At 49.2% G+C, this 18,191-nt stretch overlaps 6 protein-coding genes across 6 annotated transcripts; 5 read left to right on the plus strand and 1 right to left on the minus strand.

The window, feature by feature from the left end:
• Positions 1-1,162: 1,162 nt before the first annotated feature.
• Positions 1,163-2,388, minus strand: PENARI_c026G04440 (uncharacterized protein; the record flags this gene model as incomplete). Its single annotated transcript, XM_022635932.1, has 3 exons — positions 1,163-1,367; positions 1,419-1,932; positions 2,025-2,388. 3 exons carry the CDS (start codon positions 2,386-2,388, stop codon positions 1,163-1,165), a joined length of 1,083 nt encoding a protein of 360 aa, XP_022484190.1.
• Positions 2,389-3,028: 640 nt separating this feature from the next.
• lap1 (putative aminopeptidase) lies at positions 3,029-4,239 on the plus strand (the record flags this gene model as incomplete). The annotated part of the gene is made up of 2 exons (XM_022635986.1): positions 3,029-3,208; positions 3,259-4,239. The coding sequence occupies 2 exons, from the start codon at positions 3,029-3,031 to the stop codon at positions 4,237-4,239; spliced, it is 1,161 nt and encodes a 386-aa protein (XP_022484249.1).
• Positions 4,240-4,693: 454 nt separating this feature from the next.
• Positions 4,694-5,752, plus strand: PENARI_c026G01678 (inositol monophosphatase family protein; the record flags this gene model as incomplete). Its single annotated transcript, XM_022635898.1, has 1 exon — positions 4,694-5,752. One exon carries the CDS (start codon positions 4,694-4,696, stop codon positions 5,750-5,752), a length of 1,059 nt encoding a protein of 352 aa, XP_022484181.1.
• A 652-nt stretch (positions 5,753-6,404) lies between these two features.
• Positions 6,405-7,438, plus strand: PENARI_c026G04170 (DUF1774 domain-containing protein; the record flags this gene model as incomplete). The annotated part of the gene is made up of 3 exons (XM_022635929.1): positions 6,405-6,628; positions 6,705-7,144; positions 7,239-7,438. The coding sequence occupies 3 exons, from the start codon at positions 6,405-6,407 to the stop codon at positions 7,436-7,438; spliced, it is 864 nt and encodes a 287-aa protein (XP_022484174.1).
• Positions 7,439-8,038: 600 nt separating this feature from the next.
• On the plus strand, positions 8,039-11,734 carry chsB (chitin synthase class II; the record flags this gene model as incomplete). The annotated part of the gene is made up of 4 exons (XM_022636004.1): positions 8,039-8,256; positions 8,627-10,532; positions 10,583-10,749; positions 10,801-11,734. 4 exons carry the CDS (start codon positions 8,039-8,041, stop codon positions 11,732-11,734), a joined length of 3,225 nt encoding a protein of 1,074 aa, XP_022484220.1.
• A 4,802-nt stretch (positions 11,735-16,536) lies between these two features.
• PENARI_c026G05718 (uncharacterized protein) lies at positions 16,537-17,985 on the plus strand (the record flags this gene model as incomplete). The annotated part of the gene is made up of 3 exons (XM_022635946.1): positions 16,537-16,709; positions 16,765-17,636; positions 17,690-17,985. 3 exons carry the CDS (start codon positions 16,537-16,539, stop codon positions 17,983-17,985), a joined length of 1,341 nt encoding a protein of 446 aa, XP_022484167.1.
• Positions 17,986-18,191: the final 206 nt, after the last annotated feature.

An 18,191-nucleotide genomic window follows, 5' to 3' on the forward strand; every position in this document is an offset into this window, starting at 1 on the left:
GTAAGATGAAGGTACATCCAACGATACCCCCGGATTCTCCAGTTCTTTTTGAAACAGTAAAAAGAGTCCGAATGTCAGATTCCCATGACGTGGGGTTGGGAGAGGGATGGGCTCTTTGGCATGAAGGGAAATTAAGGTATCCGCAATCCAGTTAGGAAGATCAGGGAGATTAAAGGAACCATATGATGAAAGGGGAAAAGAGCAGGGATAAGATTTCCTGATTGGAAAAACCAGGAAGATATAGGAAGTAGGAAACAAGGCGAAAGGTCAAGGGGGGAATGTCAACTCGTCATTTGAGTACCCGATCTTCCATGGGCCATGAAACCCCTCCTTAACCTCCCAGACTTCCAGTTCACATCCAATAAGATGGTCAGGGCTCACCGGTAACGATAACAAAGAGCCAGCCTCACTAAAAATGTGCCTATAGAAAGCTCCAAGGTTGTGTGATGTGTCTCCAGTGTCGAGTGATAATTCGTTCTCCCCCTCCTCTGTGATCCCCGGGCCAGTGAGATCTCGGGCGCCTGCATAGAACGAAGTCTGGACACGAGTTTCATTATGTCAGGGTTCAGGCCTTGTCCGAGCGTGAATTCTGAATTCTGAATGCTCCATACGGAATTTCAATATGGATTTGAATTTTCAAATTCTCCGACATGAAGTAGCAGTCAGGGCATAGTTGGGACGTCATGGCAAACCGTGGGCCTCTCGGCGGTCCGTTCCGGACGGTGGAGCAGGGTGAAAAGCGTCTCATCTAACATCCCCCTGGAGACCTTGGATGAGGCAAAATCCTCCGATTTAGGTTATCTGATCGAGTTTCGGAAATTCCAGCGCGTCCTGCCACGGCGACAATGGTCGCCGCATGGGGCCACCTATGCGAGACCCGTATCAAACGAGGCTTCACTACTCTAAGCCTCCACCTGCGTACATGCGATGAAGATGCCCAACCATCCGTTGCTTTAGGCGACCATATACTTGGAAGGGTCAGGGCTACGAAAGAAGATCTCTGGCCAACCTAAGTTGCGACCGAGAAAATATGTCCGATGAAACTAATTGACCAGCCGTGGAGACAACGGGCCTGGTCTGAATGCCGAAATATTATGTCCAACGTTACCCTGGATTACCCCCGAATGAAAAACATGTCCAACCTGGAAACAAGAATGGCAGTTTACACCTGCGCATAGAGAGGCCGAGGCAGTTCCTCCCCTGGCTTAACCAGGGCCTCTGTGCTGCAAGTTGGCTGAGAGACGAGCCCGGTCCGGCTTCCCGGGACCGGAGGTCGGAAGCCAACATAGGCTTCTCGCCGGTCTCCTACTGTGATTGACCAGGTGTGCAACCCATAGTAGGAGGCGATGGAGTGGACCAACCAACGACTGAGATGGTCAGCAAAGAGTATACTTTAGAAGTTAAGAGCAGGAACCCACCCAAATCCAGCCGCCCGTTCATCGACCGGACTCTCATATACCATCTTCTCACCATCGCGCTCACTGTGAGAACTCATCTCTTCCCGCAACAGACGGAGTCTCTCCTTCCGCTCGGGCGCGTCATGCATCTGCCCATTACGCCCAACAAAAACAATCTCGTCTTCCGAGTCACTTGCCGAGTCCGGGGCATCTTGCAATCCCTCGTTCCGCAGCAGCACCTGCTTTTCATTCCACTTACGTATGAAGAGACGAATATCTTCTTCCAGGTCTTGAAGCATGCCACGTGCGGCACGCGCATGCTTCAACTTCAACCGGAGTTCCTTGGGAATATGGTGCTTCTCATTAGCTCCCTTGGCCGCCTTCATAGCCGACTGATGGTCTACTTTATGAGAGTAGTGGACATCCCACAACGGCGCAAGGTAATAGGGCATGGGGTCATGGCGGGTATATGTGGGCTGGATATCCCAGTCCTTGGAAGACGGGGGTTCGGCCCAGGGGTTGTGCAACAAACGATCTTGATATCCGGTCAGCATGCAGATTCACGTGCCACCACGCGCCAATGATCGAGTCATCCACTCCAACTCAGCTCATGCATGTGGAACATACCGTTCTCCCAGCGCTGTCTCCGTCGGCTCCCATCCTTACCCTTTAGAAGGGCCTCCCGTCGCTTCCCGATGTCGCGCTGCAGAGGCTCCCGACGTCTAAAACTGACCCTCGGGGGACGCGACTCGGTATTGGCTGGTGGAGTGGCTTCGTCGTCAAGCGGGATCGACAGCGACACGGTGGCACCGCGCAGAGTTGAGCGCGTTGGAGTCGGTGTGGAAGGGTTTCGGTCTGCAGGGGAGTCGGAGAGGGTCAGGTCCTGCAGGGACGCCACTGCATGTTGCTCTGTCCACGCGGAGATGGCCAGAGCTTGCTGCGGTGAAAGGGTCGCGGAGCCCTCAGGGCGAAGGCGCGGGTGAATAGCCATGATTGAGGAGAGTACAGAGTAGAGGAGGGGAAGAGATAGAGACAGGATAAGAAGAGATAAGGCAGTCCAATGCCCCAATAGTCCGAGGGTTGCTGCACGGGGCTTAACAAGGCCGATGATTGGTGGGAAGTAACCCTGGTTAGCCCTAGCCCTGGTTTCCTATTTGGGATTCCTCCTCTGGAGTGAGGCTGACACTAGTTCGAGGCTGACCAGTGGAGATCTCTTGAATCCTTCCTAGGTTTCTTATAGTCCTCCATAGTACTTCGTACTTCCAGGTCCGTACTGGTGTGTTCTTATCTCCGGTGACTCACGGGCGAGTCATAGTGGGGATTCTAGGCATTCTCCACCCGATCCCCAGATCGCCTGGCTTCTGTATGGAATGGAACATGACTGAATATGGCTTAACTTACCATATAATGTTCTCCAGGGTTATTGATTCAAAGTCTAGATCGGGTAGACCGGATAGCGAATAGCTAAGAATAAATGTGAAAGCCTAGCGCGGGGTCCAGAACTTGGCGCCTAAAGGGTAACAAGGCGCGTGAGACCGCCCCCATTCTCGATCCCGTCCTAGCTCCGAAAGCTTTAAAAACCCTTCTCCCATCCTTTTTTTAATCCTAGGTACCTTATTATTACACTCATCATGAAGTTCTTCACTCCCCTTGCGCTGAGCGCAACTGCGACCGCGCTGGCATTGGTCAACCCGGAGCAGCAGCCTTTGGCACCTTCGATCGTCCAGAACCCGCAATCAAAGTCTCTGATCGAGCTGGCCCCATACCAGACCCGCTGGGTGACGGAAGAAGAGAAGTGGTCCCTCAAGCTGGTATGTCAAGGGTTTTCCCTCCAACCTGGCCATAGCTAACATTTGATTAGGATGGAGTCAATTTCATTGATGTGACCGATGAATGGCAATCAGGCTCCTACGGAACCTTGCACACTTCACGCATTGTTCACTATCCTGAGGAGATGAAGCACTCCGATGCTATCCACCCTCTCTTTAAGACCCTGGACAAGAAGAACATGCGGAGCAACCTGGAGCATTTCACCTCGTTCCACACCCGCTACTACAAGTCCCAGACCGGTATCGAGTCTGCAACATGGCTTTTCGACCAGGTGACCGCCGCGATTCACGAATCGGGCGCAAACGACCACGGCGCGACCGTTGAACGCTTCTCTCACCCCTGGGGCCAGTTCAGTATCATCGCCCGCATCCCCGGCGAGACCAACAACACCGTCGTGTTGGGCTCCCACCAGGACAGCATCAACCTGTTCCTTCCATCCATCCTGGCTGCACCCGGCGCCGATGACGATGGCAGTGGAACCGTCACCATTCTTGAAGCACTTCGCGCCCTGCTGCGGTCGGAGGCTATCGCCCAGGGCAAGGCCCACAACACCGTCGAGTTCCATTGGTACTCTGCGGAAGAGGGTGGTCTGCTTGGTTCCCAGGCTGTCTATGCTCAGTACAAGAAAGAGTCGCGCAACGTCAAGGCCATGCTCCAGCAAGACATGACGGGCTACGTTCAGGGAACTCTTGATGCTGGTCAAAAGGAGTCGGTGGGTGTCATTATCGACTACGTCGACCAGGGCCTCACTTCCTTCATCAAGGAGGTCATCACCACCTACTGCGATGTCCCCTACGTCGAGACCAAGTGTGGCTATGCTTGCTCTGACCATGCCTCTGCCAGTCGGTATGGATACCCCTCGGCCTTCGTGATCGAGTCCCAGTTCGAGAACTCCGACAAGAAGATCCACACCACCGAAGACAAGATCGAGTATCTCAGCTTTGATCATATGCTACAGCATGCGAAGATGAGCTTGGCCTTCGCTTACGAGCTAGCCTTTGCTCCCTTCTGATTTTGTTCATGGGTTTCTCTCGGTTTACATAATTGTTCGGCGTTTGTGTGATATACCTCTGAGCTGGGTCTCTCGTTACTAGACACCCTAAGTGCTTTTCTGGCTTTTTTCGGGCTTACCCATTACCAATTGATGTTCATGACTTGGTTTACTTTACTTTTATTAAATCCTAACGTAATTGCTCACTGTGGCACGTAATTCCAAGTTTCTAACACATCTACTCCCTACAGTAAATCTCGAGACGGACCCATCCAGATATGACGTAGGTAAATTACCTTGGCGATTCACCTCACGTGATGCCATCCGACGATCCTGTGGAAAATGTATCCCACTGCCTCACCGATCTTGACTTCTTACATTGCATCTTTCACTTTCAAATAGGCCAATCCTTCCGGGGGCCTTCCATACTACCCCCTCCTATCCCATAACCACCGAAACAGCCCCATTTCCAACGATGGCCAGCCCCTACGCCCAGGAACTCCAACTTGCCAGCCTAGCAGTGCAACGAGCAGCCCTCATTACAAGGAAACTCCTCTCAGCTGTCGACAAAGGCGCTCTAGACAAAAGCGATGCCTCCCCGGTAACAATTGCCGACTTCGCTGCACAAGCCTCAATCATTGCGGCGATCCACCACGTCTTCCCAAACGACGAGATCGTTGGTGAAGAAGACGCAACAGCCCTCCGCGAGAACCCGGTCCTCCTCGAACGAACCTGGGAACTAGCAAACGAAACCCATCTCGACAACGAAGCCAGCGAGGCTCTCCTCCACACCCCGCAGACCCGCGAGGAACTCCTAGACCTAATCGATCTCGGCGCAAAGGGCAACTGCACCCCCACCAGTCGAACCTGGACCCTGGATCCCGTAGATGGCACAGCAACCTTCATCCGCGGCGAGCAATACGCCGTCTGTCTCTCCTTAGTAGAGAACGGCCACCAAAAGATCGGCGTGCTAGGCTGCCCGAACTTACGGGCATCTGGATTCGTCGCCGAGACACTCGTCGACCGGGATGGCCACGGACAGCTCCTTGCTGCAGTAGCCGGCCATGGTGCAACCATCCAGCCTATGGGCCCTGGCGCTCTCCTCTCCTCTAGACCGCTCGAGAAGATCCCGCAGATCACAGATACCTCCGCGGTGCACTTTATCGATACGCAGGCTGCCACCACGCAGAACCTGGAAGTCCACGGGCGCGTCGCAGCTAGTCTGGGCGCTCCGTGGCCGAACCCGGTTGACCTGTGGTCAGCGCAAATGCGTTATGTTGCCATTGCAGTGCAGGGCGGGTGTAATGCCTTCATTAAGGTGCCGTTGAGTAAGGAGTATCGGTCCAAGATCTGGGATCATGCTGGTGGCATGCTTATTGCACAGGAGTTGGGCTGTGTGATTTCCGACCTTGAGGGGCGTCCTGTGGATTGTTCACAGGGCCGGACTTTGGCTGGGTGTTATGGTATGGTTGTTGCGCCGGCTTCGGTCCATCAGCGGGTTCTTGAGGCTGTTAGAGTGGCGAGGGGTCTATAGAGTTGGTCTTTTGCATGGGCTTTTTGGTTCTGGATTGTCTTTGATTGATACCCAATGATCTGCAAACATAATATCATATCAGTTCTATGTACTCTGTACAGACAAGAACCTTATAGTTGCACTGATCGCCGACATAAGATTGGAGCCCCGCATTCTCTACTAATGGACAAGTCAATGTAAGTTTAGTGTTTAGGCACTTTCCAGGTTTACCCTTTTTGTTTTACATACATCAGTTTCTTTTTGGCCGCTTTTGACCATGTCCGGGCTGATCTTCCAAGGTATAATAAGACCGTGCGCGGATTGACGAGTGTTTGCGCCACTCCAGGTTCAGGGACCTTGGGACACTCGGATCTCTTTCTTCTACTTCAACCTTTGGTTTCTCAAGCCAAATGCCAGGAGTGAGTATTAAAAGTGAATATATTGGCAACTAATATTTTTCCGTCTGTATAACATTGAATGTATACCCTGTGGTACTAAATAAGATGACATCATCACCAGCGGGATTTGACCTCATTGCTGCATACAGGATTTGGGTTGTATGGTGCCATTGGTCTGCAGGTCTGGTGACCTCGAGAATCCCCAGATCCTATATGTAACCCCTCTCCTGTTCTGGCTTTAGATTTCCTAGCTTCACCTTCGGGATATCTTCACCATGGCTTTCTTCAATCCCTTCGCTAGACGTGAGACTCACAGCGCTAGCTCCCTGAATACATATCGAGTTCTCGTACCCCTGACCTGGGCCTTGGTCGTGGTCGTTGGCATCTACTACTCCGTCCACTCGCCTGACGATGTCAAGAAGGGCAAGAAGATCTGGAAGCAGGCGAACAAGCGTAACACTCCGTTCAGTCAGAATACCACCTTGACGGGTATTTACTGGTATGTTGAAGATCCCCCACATATATATATATGTCCTACTCTATCCCACCCCACACCATACTAAGCAGAAATGTAGGATCGTCCTCCTCCTCTCCCAACTAAGCTACGTTTACCACCTCTTCTCAAAGAACAATGTGCTGGTCACAGCTGCCGCCAACGTCGCCACCCATTTTATCCTGAACAACCTCTTCCTCTTCATCTGGATCCTGCTCTGGACCCGCAATTACTTCTGGGGTGCCGAGGTCATCCTCGTTTTCCATTTCATCAACCAGTGGGTAACCTACTGGCGCCACCGCGGTCTGCCAGCATTCGTCCACCTCCCAGCTGTTGCAGGCCCCTATGCCTGGACACTGACAGCATTGTTCTGGAACGGTGCTGTCGCCGTGCATAGCCATAACCTGCCCGGAAGAATTGTCGCCAATATCTTCATTTGGGTTATCCTGGTCGTGGGATTGTTTGATATTGTCTTGCGGGAGGATTATATTCTTGGATATTGTCTTAGTATTTTGTCGCTGTGTGAGTATTATCATTCCCCTTGCAGAATCCCATGTCAGGATGCTACTGTCAGATATATCGTGGATCATTTGCTAATATATATATATCTCTCTAGCCCTCGCTCTGCGACAAATCTCTATTAAGATCATCGCCCTGCAGTGGATCTTCGCCTTTGTCATCTTTGCCGTGTTCTTGGTTGTTTCTCTTTACATCTCTACGACTAAGTATACCGGTCGCGACAGTCTTTTCCGTCGTGTCGCACAGCCCGAGTCGACTGACCGCGAGAGAGCGCCTCTGCTCAATGAGCAGGTGTGAATGTTGTCATAAGCCGAGACCGACTATCCATGATACCAGCTACTTAGCAGTTTGGCAGCGAGTAAGTTGAATTACAAATTGATTTCGGAGGTATACGGACATTCTTTGCGATGGAGTTGCGTTCAATGAAGTAATGCACTAATTTTATGAAAATGGACCCACTTGAGATATATTGAATTGGATATGAATATTGATAATGAAGGATCGAAAGACTATTGCAATGAATGAAACAAATAAGATAAAAAGCACTATCTCAATTTTCGAACTAACATTAATTATTGTTGCCCCCGTGCAGTACTCCTGCAACTCCTTGAAAATGCGACGCCCGACTCGCCGTTGCCCCGACAACCTCATCCACTTCCACTTTGTTGATGCAAGTTGCGGACGGACCGGGCTGGACTTGTTTGCTCTGGATTTCATTTATTGACTCCGCATTGTTCTCCTCTTTACATCTATTCTTTGATCTCGAGGTAGCATTCATTCCTCAATTTCTAAAACTTGACAGGTCTGCCACCCTCCGTCTCAAGGGTTTGACTCTCATTGCGCAAGCTGTCTCATAATACTATGAGGACCTGAGTTGGAACACATTCCACGTTCAACATGAACCGTCACCCTCCGTCCAATTACGGCGACGAACCGCCAGCATACCTGGACCACGAGACGGCTTCCTTTCTCTCCGATCACGAGTCTCCCACCAATGCCTCCCGTCATGGCGCGACTATGCGCTTGCTGCCTACCAGCGGTGATGGCGCCGATGATTTCAGTAGTCCAAGGGCCGCTTCGCCTTCCGCTTATGACCCCGATTATGACCACACTCCGTATGTATCCAGTGCTCTTTTCTTGATACAACCCTACACCCTACCCACATTCCAGTGGTTTCCCTCGCTACGGGGAAACATGCACTCTCAACTTAAACTCCTTCCTTGACGTGACAGAGGCTGGGAAAAATCTTGGTCCTGGCGCAATGGCTGCTTGAATGCTGTCATTGGACAGAGCTGCTTTCCCTGGTGTCGCGTTGCAAGCCCTCCGCGTAAACATTGTACATTGTACACTTTGTACATGATTGCATTGTTCCGTTTCATCCCCTACTCCACCCTCCACCCTCCACACAGGCCATATTACTGCCATCTGAGGCGTAATGGCGTTTCCAACAAGACCAAGGTCTAACGTGAGGACGCGCACTTCTAGGACCGGAGAAGATCCAGGCTACGATCGATACTATCAAGTTCCAACTGCGTCTTCGCCTTCGCGTCCACCATCTAGCTTGACGACTGGCTCCAATCTACCAACTGCGAGCTTAGCAGATACTTCCGTCTACCCGTCTATTCCCCCACGCACAGGATCTCCCATTCGCCCATGGAGTCCGTCTCATATCCGGCCGCCATCTGTGTCGAGTGTTGGCTATGAACGCGCCGATTTGAATGGCAGCCCGCGGCCCGGTACACCAAGCTCTAGATACGGAGGTAGTCCTCGTCGGCCATTGCCTCCTGCTCCTCTGTTTTCTGGACCAAAGTCATCGAGCGCAGGGGATACGAGCATCGATATTGGCGATGGAATCGACGTAGATGACCCGTTCGGCGGCGATGGGCGCACAATTCACCACACTTCACGCGGCAGTGTGCGATCATTCATGAGCGAATCGACTATTCTGGGAGATGAAAAAGACGAGATGCAAAAGGTCGACCTCCATGAAGACGACGATGACGATGCCGACTCTGGCATGATTGATCCCAACCTGCACTACGGCCCAGCACCTGAAAAGCAGGGACGTCGCGGTGTCCGATCTAAGCAGGTCGCTAAAAAGGAGGTTCAGCTCGTCAACGGCGAGCTTATTTTGGAGTGCAAGATCCCGACAATTCTTCACAGTTTCCTTCCTCGCAGAGATGAACGCGAGTTCACACATATGCGTTATACTGCTGTCACATCTGACCCCGATGACTTCACGAACAGAGGGTACAAGCTCCGTCAACAGATTGGAACGACCACCCGCGAAACGGAACTGTTCATTTGTGTCACCATGTATAACGAAGATGAGATTGGTTTTACCCGTACCATGCACGGTATTATGCGGAATATCAGTCACTTCTGCTCCAGAACCAAGTCACGTACTTGGGGCCGTGACGGCTGGAAAAAGATCGTTGTTTGTATCGTCGCTGATGGACGTAAGAAGGTCCACCCTCGCACTCTCAACGCCTTGGCTGCACTTGGTGTGTACCAGGAGGGTATTGCAAAGAATATTGTCAACCAGAAGGAGGTCCAGGCGCACGTGTATGAGTACACCACACAGGTGTCGCTTGACGCGGATCTCAAGTTCAAGGGTGCCGAAAAGGGCATTATGCCATGTCAGGTTATCTTCTGTTTGAAGGAGCATAACAAGAAGAAGCTCAACTCCCACCGCTGGTTCTTCAACGCGTTTGGCCGTGCTCTCCAGCCTAACATTTGTATTCTGCTTGATGTTGGTACTCGGCCTGAGCCAACCGCCCTCTACCACTTGTGGAAGGCCTTCGATCAGGATTCGAATGTTGCTGGTGCTGCCGGTGAGATCAAGGCAGCCAAGGGCAAGAATTACCTCGGTCTGCTCAACCCTCTGGTGGCGAGTCAGAACTTCGAATACAAGATGTCCAACATTCTGGACAAGCCGCTGGAATCGGTGTTTGGATACATTACTGTGCTGCCTGGTGCACTCAGTGCTTACCGGTTCTTTGCCCTGCAAAACGATGCAGATGGCCATGGCCCGCTGAACCAATATTTCAAGGGTGAGACGCTACACGGTCAAGACGCAGACGTCTTCACTGCCAACATGTACCTGGCTGAGGATCGTATTCTTTGCTGGGAGTTGGTTGCCAAGCGAGAAGAGAGATGGGTGCTGAAGTTCGTCAAGAATGCCGTTGGAGAGACTGATGTGCCGGACACGGTGCCTGAATTTATCTCGCAACGTCGTCGTTGGCTGAACGGTGCTTTCTTCGCTGCTGTCTACTCGATCTTCAACGCGAGGCAGATTTGGAAGACAGACCACACTATCCCTCGGAAGATTCTGCTTCATATCGAGTTCTTCTATCAGTTCCTTAATTTGCTATTTACCTACTTCGGTCTTGTGAGTTACGCAGTGATTCCTTTCCGGTACACGCAAACTAACCTGTCTAGGCCAATTTCTATCTCGCTTTCTACTTCATTGCTGGCTCTTTAACTGATAAGAAGCTTGATCCATTTGGTCATAACATGGGCAAATACATCTTTATTGTCTTGCGTTACGCTTGTATCCTGGTTATGTGCTTGCAGTTCATTATATCTCTGGGTAATCGACCACAAGGGTAAGTCACCTCTTTACTAACAATAAGGAAACTTGACTAACGCCTTCAAAGTGCCAAAAACCTGTACCTTTCTGGTATCATCGTTTATGCTGTTATCATGTTCTACACCGTCTTCTGCGCCCTGTATCTGGTGGTTAAAGAACTGCTCGCACGCGCTGGCATAGGAAGCGACGACCTGGACGTGAGCAACAGTCTCATGACCAACATCGTCTTATCTATGCTGTCAACTGTCGGTCTCTACTTCTACAGCTCCTTCCTCTACCTGGACCCTTGGCACATGTTCACCTCCTCGATCCAATACTTCCTCCTGATGCCAAGTTATATCTGTACATTGCAAGTTTACGCCTTCTGTAACACGCACGATGTCACCTGGGGAACAAAGGGAGACAACGTGATCAATACCGATCTGGGTGCCGCAAAGGTAATCAACGGATCAACCGTCGTCGTGGAAATGCCCTCGGAACAACTTGATATAGACAGCGGCTACGACGCAGCCCTCCGCAATCTTCGCGATCGCCTCGAGGTACCCGAGCCCCCACCATCCGAGTCCCAACTCCAGGAAGATTACTACCGTGCCGTCCGTACCTACATGGTCTCCATCTGGATGGTTGCAAACGTCATCTTGGGTATGGCAGTCTCAGAAATCTACGGCGTTGACGCAGGCGGTACGAACATCTACCTCGCCATCATCCTGTGGTCTGTCGCTATCCTTGCTGCCATTCGTGCCATCGGTTCAACCGCCTACGCAATCCTCAACGTGATCCACAAGATCGTCGAAGGAAAGACCAAGTTCGACGCTGGCAATATGACCAACTTTGCGCCTAGCTCCTTTGGAGGTAGTAGTGTTGGCAAGACTACCGAGTCCGGCGCTACATCTTCCCGCCCTGTACGCTATGGAGGTGGCGCGACCTTCAAGGATCGTCTCAATGAAGTGCGCTGGTCTGCCGGCCGCGTCGCTGGGAAAGCTATGTTCTGGCGGAAGTAGAGAACCTCTCTATCTTCGCTTAGAGATTTGTGTTTCCTTTTCTTTTCCTTTTTTAATTTTTGGCTGGAGTACATCTTTTTTGGAGGTCTGCTTTGAGATATCAGGTGTTTAGTCTTTGCTTTGTTTTCTTTTTATGATGGAAATATTGTCACGATATTGCTTTTGTTTTTCTCGGTTTGAGATATGTGGACATGTGTATTGATGGATGTACTTACGCTTTCTTTGGAATTGAATTATGCATTTGATGATATCTATGGTTTTGCTAGATTGTCTTTTTCATGGTGTCCCATGGCTTTTACACCTGAAGATGCAATCATCAAAGATCTGAATAAAAATGTATTTCACGCATAGCACCAAAACTCCCCAGCAGAAAACATCCCTCAAAGTACCCAGGCTCAATAGTATTTACAAAGAAGCTAACAAATACTTTCACAGCATAAAACCCCACGGAGCCAGCCATGAGACCATTCATCCAATCCATCTCATAATTCGTTTAACCGATTCCCATCAGCCTCATGAATCCTCGTAGCCCGTGGCCCCAACTCAACTGGAAACACCTTCTCCCTCTCGGGATAAACAGGGTAAACAAGATGCTGTTGCGAACTCGCCGCCGCAATCTCATCAAACATAGCCTCCTTCTGCCTCATATTCTTCCTATAGATCCGCCTCTGAAGAAGAATCGTAATAATCGCCGCTAGAAGACACGCACCCAGACCACCACCTATCCCCGTACTTATCGCTGTTGTATGTGACGCAGGACAGGTTGATCCGGAGGCGCAGGTACCAACGGAAGAATCTTCAGAATCGCCAATTTTGCTGCTCGTGCTGAGAGTAGATGTAGATGTAGATGCAGATGTAGGATCAGATGAACTGGAAGACGTTGACATTGAAACTGAGGACTCAGACGAAGCAAACGAAGACGAGACATAATCTGAAATCGATGTAACCGTCACATTAATCATCTGCCCCATGTCCAGCCTGACGGCATTATCGCAACAATCGGAGCCGTTGACGCTGCCGCACCAGAAACCGCGGCCTTGGACTGGACATGGGATTACGTAGAGTGTTGCGTCGGATGCTATATTAGCGGCGCAGAGGTTAACAATTAGACTCGAAAATTAAATGCCATCGTTGTTCAATCGCGAGAAGAACACAATCATCTCTTACCATCATCAGCAAGACCCGGACACTGCCCACTCTTCCATGTCGAATCCGTACAAGCACCCTGTCTTAATAGACCGCGGAAATTGGGATCCTGGATATAGCACACTCCGCCGGAGAGACAGATATCGTTTGGAGTTTCGTTGCTTTTTGCGAGCGAACAGCAGGGGCTATTTTCTTGAGATGGGAAGCAGGGTTGGAAGCTGGAGTCTGCTTCTTTGCCGCTTGTTAGGTAGCATTTTTGGTTGGCTATAACTGTCTTGAATATTGTTTGGAAAATCAACAGTTGGAGGATTTGGTGGATGGCTGACTTGGGCATTGCTTTTCTTTGGGGTCAAAAGAGAGATTATATGATATGGGATATAGGGAGTGTGTAAGATGGAAAGGATCTACTATTCTACTGTAGTTTGACCTTGTTAGTGTAGATGGGGGCTGAATTCTGAGACGACTTGATGGAGAGTTACATAGTAACTAGGGGATCTCATTGGTGATTTGAGGCGGTTAGTAGATTGTCAGGATTGGTGGAGGCTCGCAGATCCCAGTGCTAATTATGTTTTACCGACAGGCATAGCGCTAGGCCTGTGAAATAAAGGGGTATTCCGTATAAGAGATATCATCGCCAAGACGAATAAGCGCCAGGTTCTAACACCGAGGATATTTTTGGCGCTTGCCGAAACTACAGTGAAATTGAAATGCATTGGCTAGAAAATAATAGCTCGATGCGGTCGGTTAGTTAATTTAAATTAAACAGTGAAGTAATGAACTTTGAAGACACCGCCATTGATCTTTGTGCATTCTGGACTTTTCGTCTTACCTCCTAGAGAAGTCAAATCAAACGTAGAGAGATCTAGGGAACTCTCATCACTGTAGTCTGTGTACGTATTAGCACCAGCCAGTTAGTGAAAATATTAATGATGATTTTATAGATTGAAGGTTTACTTTCATCTCACCTCCCAAGGTTGAGATGATCAAACTATAAGTTAACCGAGAAATATTGAGACATAGTTATGACCCCCTCACCAACTTCTTTTCGTACTCATTGTCCAGCGTAAAATGCTTCCTCGTTCCTCCAAGTCTCCGCCTCATCATGTCTTTATGTCTGCCAAATGAACTGATTTATGCGATCGGTCAGTACTTATACATGTGGAACAACTCGAGCAAGTCTTACGTGCACGGAAAATTGAACGCCTCAGTCCAAACGGATAAATATTTCCACAACTGCTTCAACATTCAGCTTTACACTTTCAACATACATTGTTCCGGCCTTGGTATGGGCCGTGTCGACAGGATGCATGCCAATAGTTCGACGGATGATTGACTTGGGAGCCGACTTAGAAGAACCAGAAAACGAAACTGGCCATGCTCTCCTTCTATGTGCTATTAAAGCTTGCCTTTATCATCGACATATAGTTTTGAAGCAAGTTTGTTTCAATAACATTCCCGAAGGCTATGGGCGAATACTCCCAGCGGTGAACGAATGACTCGAGGTCTTCAGAATATCAAAGATCTGCAGGATATGATGAAGGTCTCACATAAGAACATCAAACACAATATCCGCTGCGAACAAATTATCAGCGTCGCACGGGAAGGCCAAAAAGCGATTCCTAGGCTATTGCTTGACAAGAGTATCGACATAAATCGCGGAGAGCACAAGAACCCCGCGCCACACAACAAAGCCATCAAATCCAGAGACGGGGATCCATTGCATATAATAATGAGCAGGAGAGTATCTCATGTGGGAGATAGAACAAGTTACGAGAGTAGCGATCCATTTGATCGGAAGAGGGCGCCGATCTAACAGCAGAGAATATTCGCCATCGAATTCTGCTACACATGGCTACGTTTTTCGGTTATGAGAGAGTGGTCTTTCCCGTGTAGAAAGTACCCTTTGCCCCGTCGTTGCATGACGGTTGGATAATGACGGGATTGCAAAAGAGACACGTTTCGAGGATACTTTTCCTTGTCTGACAAAACTTCACTGTATGTCTCACCCGAGCTCATCTCAAATCGCATTCGCGGACCTCCAGGCATCTGAAAGGCTTCCAAGGCCCGAGTTCGTTCATGGTCCAGCTGCGTTCATGGTCCAGGTGAATTCTCCGTCAATGATCCCCTGAGCTGAACCCCGGCCCTAAATCAATCCAGCTCGCCAGAATGAGACATATATCCTTTTCCCTCAATTTTTGTAACGGCAGCTCCCAAGGTGCGTTGCATTCCCATATTTTGAAAGCCTGGAGGTGGCTTGCTCTTGTTGGTACCTTTCGATAAAAGTGTCGATGAGATCAGAAAAATTAGACGTGTTCGTTCCAATGTGCATACAGCTTTCGGCGATCTCTTTCTCTTGGTGTAAATGTAACACTTGTTGCCGCCTAATCACTGCAAGCTGCTGTATGCGCAGACAGAGAACCGGTGGCCCACGACCAAACCCGCACATCGACGGATAGAAGTCCTGTTCTTTGGCAAATTTTGAACTGCTTTTCAGACACGTGTGCACCAGTGATTTTCGGTGAATTTAGAGGGAAAGCTATCACCTCGGCATATATCAAAGACTCAACAGGGATGCCAAAGGAAGGGCCGAAATAGAATCTCCTAACGGCAAAATGGAGATATACAAAATGGAACTGCATGTCTTTGTGGTCAAGCGAGTCGAAACAATTCCTGAGCTTGAAATGTGGAGTCGGTAAGCTGGTGTGTGTCCAGAGATGCAGCTGCAAGCAGGCATAGCAGAAGTAGTACTGCGACAAGTCACGACCGAGTCTGGTCAATAGAACAAATCGCGGTTCAAGCTCTGGACTTTCTGCATATCTGCAGGGAAAGCCTTCGACAAGAGCTCATTGCAGCTTCGGAAATTCATAAAGTCATGGCTGCAGTGTCAGGCAGGTGGCGTCAAGTGGGAGGGATATCCGGAAATAAGGCTCAACAAATTCGGTGGAAGATCCTCCAGTGTGTTCATACTGTGATTAATCCGAGCAGTGGTCACAGTGGCCTGAGAATAAGATGGACTCACCCTATTGCTCCTAGTCTATGGTCACCTTTTTTATGATTCCGCAATTCGTCATACTTCGAGAGTCTGCTATAAATTTTCTAAAGTCTCACTTTCATATGTTTGTTCTTAGCCTGAGGGTTAGGCGATGCAGCTGGAGGCTTGGAGTCCATACTACAATTCCCGCCCACTAGCAGGTAGAGAAATACAAGATTTATTGTTCATGAAGCCGTAAGTATCACTTCAAGTTAATCCTCAACCTGAAGGCAAAAAGTCCACGTATATTCAAAGCCATTTTGTCCTCCCAGAAGCAGAGAATGCGGGGAAGCCAACAACTCAGAATATACTTAGTGAGAAAGCCACAGAACTTAATAATGAGTGATCAGATAAAGGCTCTCAAAAACGTGATCGGGTAACTCGGATATCTAATACAACAGCGAGGGGTGAGCGCTAACAAATCGAAGGCCAAATTAGCAGGGGAACGGTCACTCGAGGTATAGGTTACTCCGAGGTACACTCCGAGCTACTCCCCGAGGTCCAGAGCTAGCACGTTTTGAATTACTAATAGGATAGAGGGGCTTCAACCGATTTCAAGTTGCTCTAAAATTAATACCCGCTTTCTTTGAATTCGATTTCAATTTATCGTGCGAGATCATTGACTATGTTCTCGGAAAAAGCAGCCCATGCGGTACCTGCTACTTCTGAAGCCACGGATCTAGCGCATATCACTGAAAATGAAGATCAGCCTGAACTACTATCTAGTATTCCCACAAGGAGTATCCTACGCGGATGCCTCCAGGTTCTAGGTGCATTTTTTATATTTTTCAACGTCTGGTTAGGCAACTCCCCTATGCATTGTTACTTCATCCAGCGACTAACTCCTCAAAAGGGGCCTAAGCTTCGCATTTGGATCCTTCCAAAGCTTTTATGGACTCACATACATTCAATCATCTACTGCATCAGACATAGCATGGATCGGCACAATCCAGTCATGGCTTCTAATTGTCGGCGGGCTACTATCTGGCCCGCTTTTCGACCTCGGCTACTACAAAGTGATGATATTTGTCGGAAGTTTCTTAGGCGTTATTGGTATGATGATGCTCAGTCTTGCAAGTACATACTATGCGATATTTTTGAGTCAAGGGGTATGCATGGGTCTCGGATTTGGGCTGCTTTATGTGCCCAGTATTGCATTGGTTAGCCGCTCATTCACGACCAGACGAGCTGTTGCTTTGGGCGTCTCAACCAGTGGCGCTCCTGCAGGTGGCATTATCTACACCGTTATGTTCAACCAGCTTATTTCAAAGTTGGGATTTCCTTGGACTGTTCGTTGCATGGGATTTGTCATGCTTGCACTTTTCTCTGCAGCTGCTGCCCTACTTCTGGTGCCAGAGAGGAATACCAAGAAACCCGAGAGAACTCAACGCAGGAGTCTGCTTGATACACAGGCGTTCAAGGATATACCATTTTGGAGTTTCACCGTCGCCAACTTTTTTCTTTACCTCGGTTATATCACGCCTTTCTATTACGTTCCAACTTACGCGGAAACGAAACTGGGAACATCGCGAACGTTGGCTTCTAATATCTTGATGATATCTCAGGCATGTTCGATCATCGGCCGTGTTGTACTGACCATCTTTGCTCACCATTATGGGTCAATGATCTCATGGATCTCGTGTGGCATATTGTCAGGTATACTCTGCATCAGCTGGATAAGCGCAGACAGCCTTGTTAAATTTATTCTATTTGCTTCTTTTTATGGTGAGACATTCCCCTTGATCTTTTATTGATATTCAATCTAATTTAAAATGCAGGTGGTATTTCCGGAGCTTTGATTCCACTTCCACCCAGCGTTTTCTCTCATGTCTGTCCTGACCCTAAGAGGCTTGGGACATGGCTTGGAATGGCACAGAGCCTGAGCAGTTTTGCAACCCTGTTGGGACCGCCCATAGCAGGCGCACTTGCTTCAATTGGCGCCAATGGCAGTGCTGATTTGAATTATCTCGGCATTCAGCTATTCAGCGGGATAACGATGGGCTTTGGGGCGCTACAGCTGACAGGTCTATGGTACCTACTCTACACAAAGAGAGGCAAGACGGGTCTTTTTTGAAAATGCAAGATGGCGTGATTCATGACTCACGATACACGATTCCGAGGGAAACTGTCCGAGGGAAATTGTCCGTTATGCTTAGCGTCTGTTCTGATTTGGCGTTGCATCATCGTTTCCCCGATAAAATCAAACCCGCATTGACAAATTAATGTCATATTTCACTCATAATTTGAAGTATTCTCTCCGTTGCTCTTGCAGTAATGATA

The sequence above is a fragment of the Penicillium arizonense genome (assembly GCF_001773325.1).
Source record: "Penicillium arizonense strain CBS 141311 chromosome Unknown PENARI_contig026, whole genome shotgun sequence".
Lineage (NCBI taxonomy): Eukaryota > Fungi > Ascomycota > Eurotiomycetes > Eurotiales > Aspergillaceae > Penicillium > Penicillium arizonense.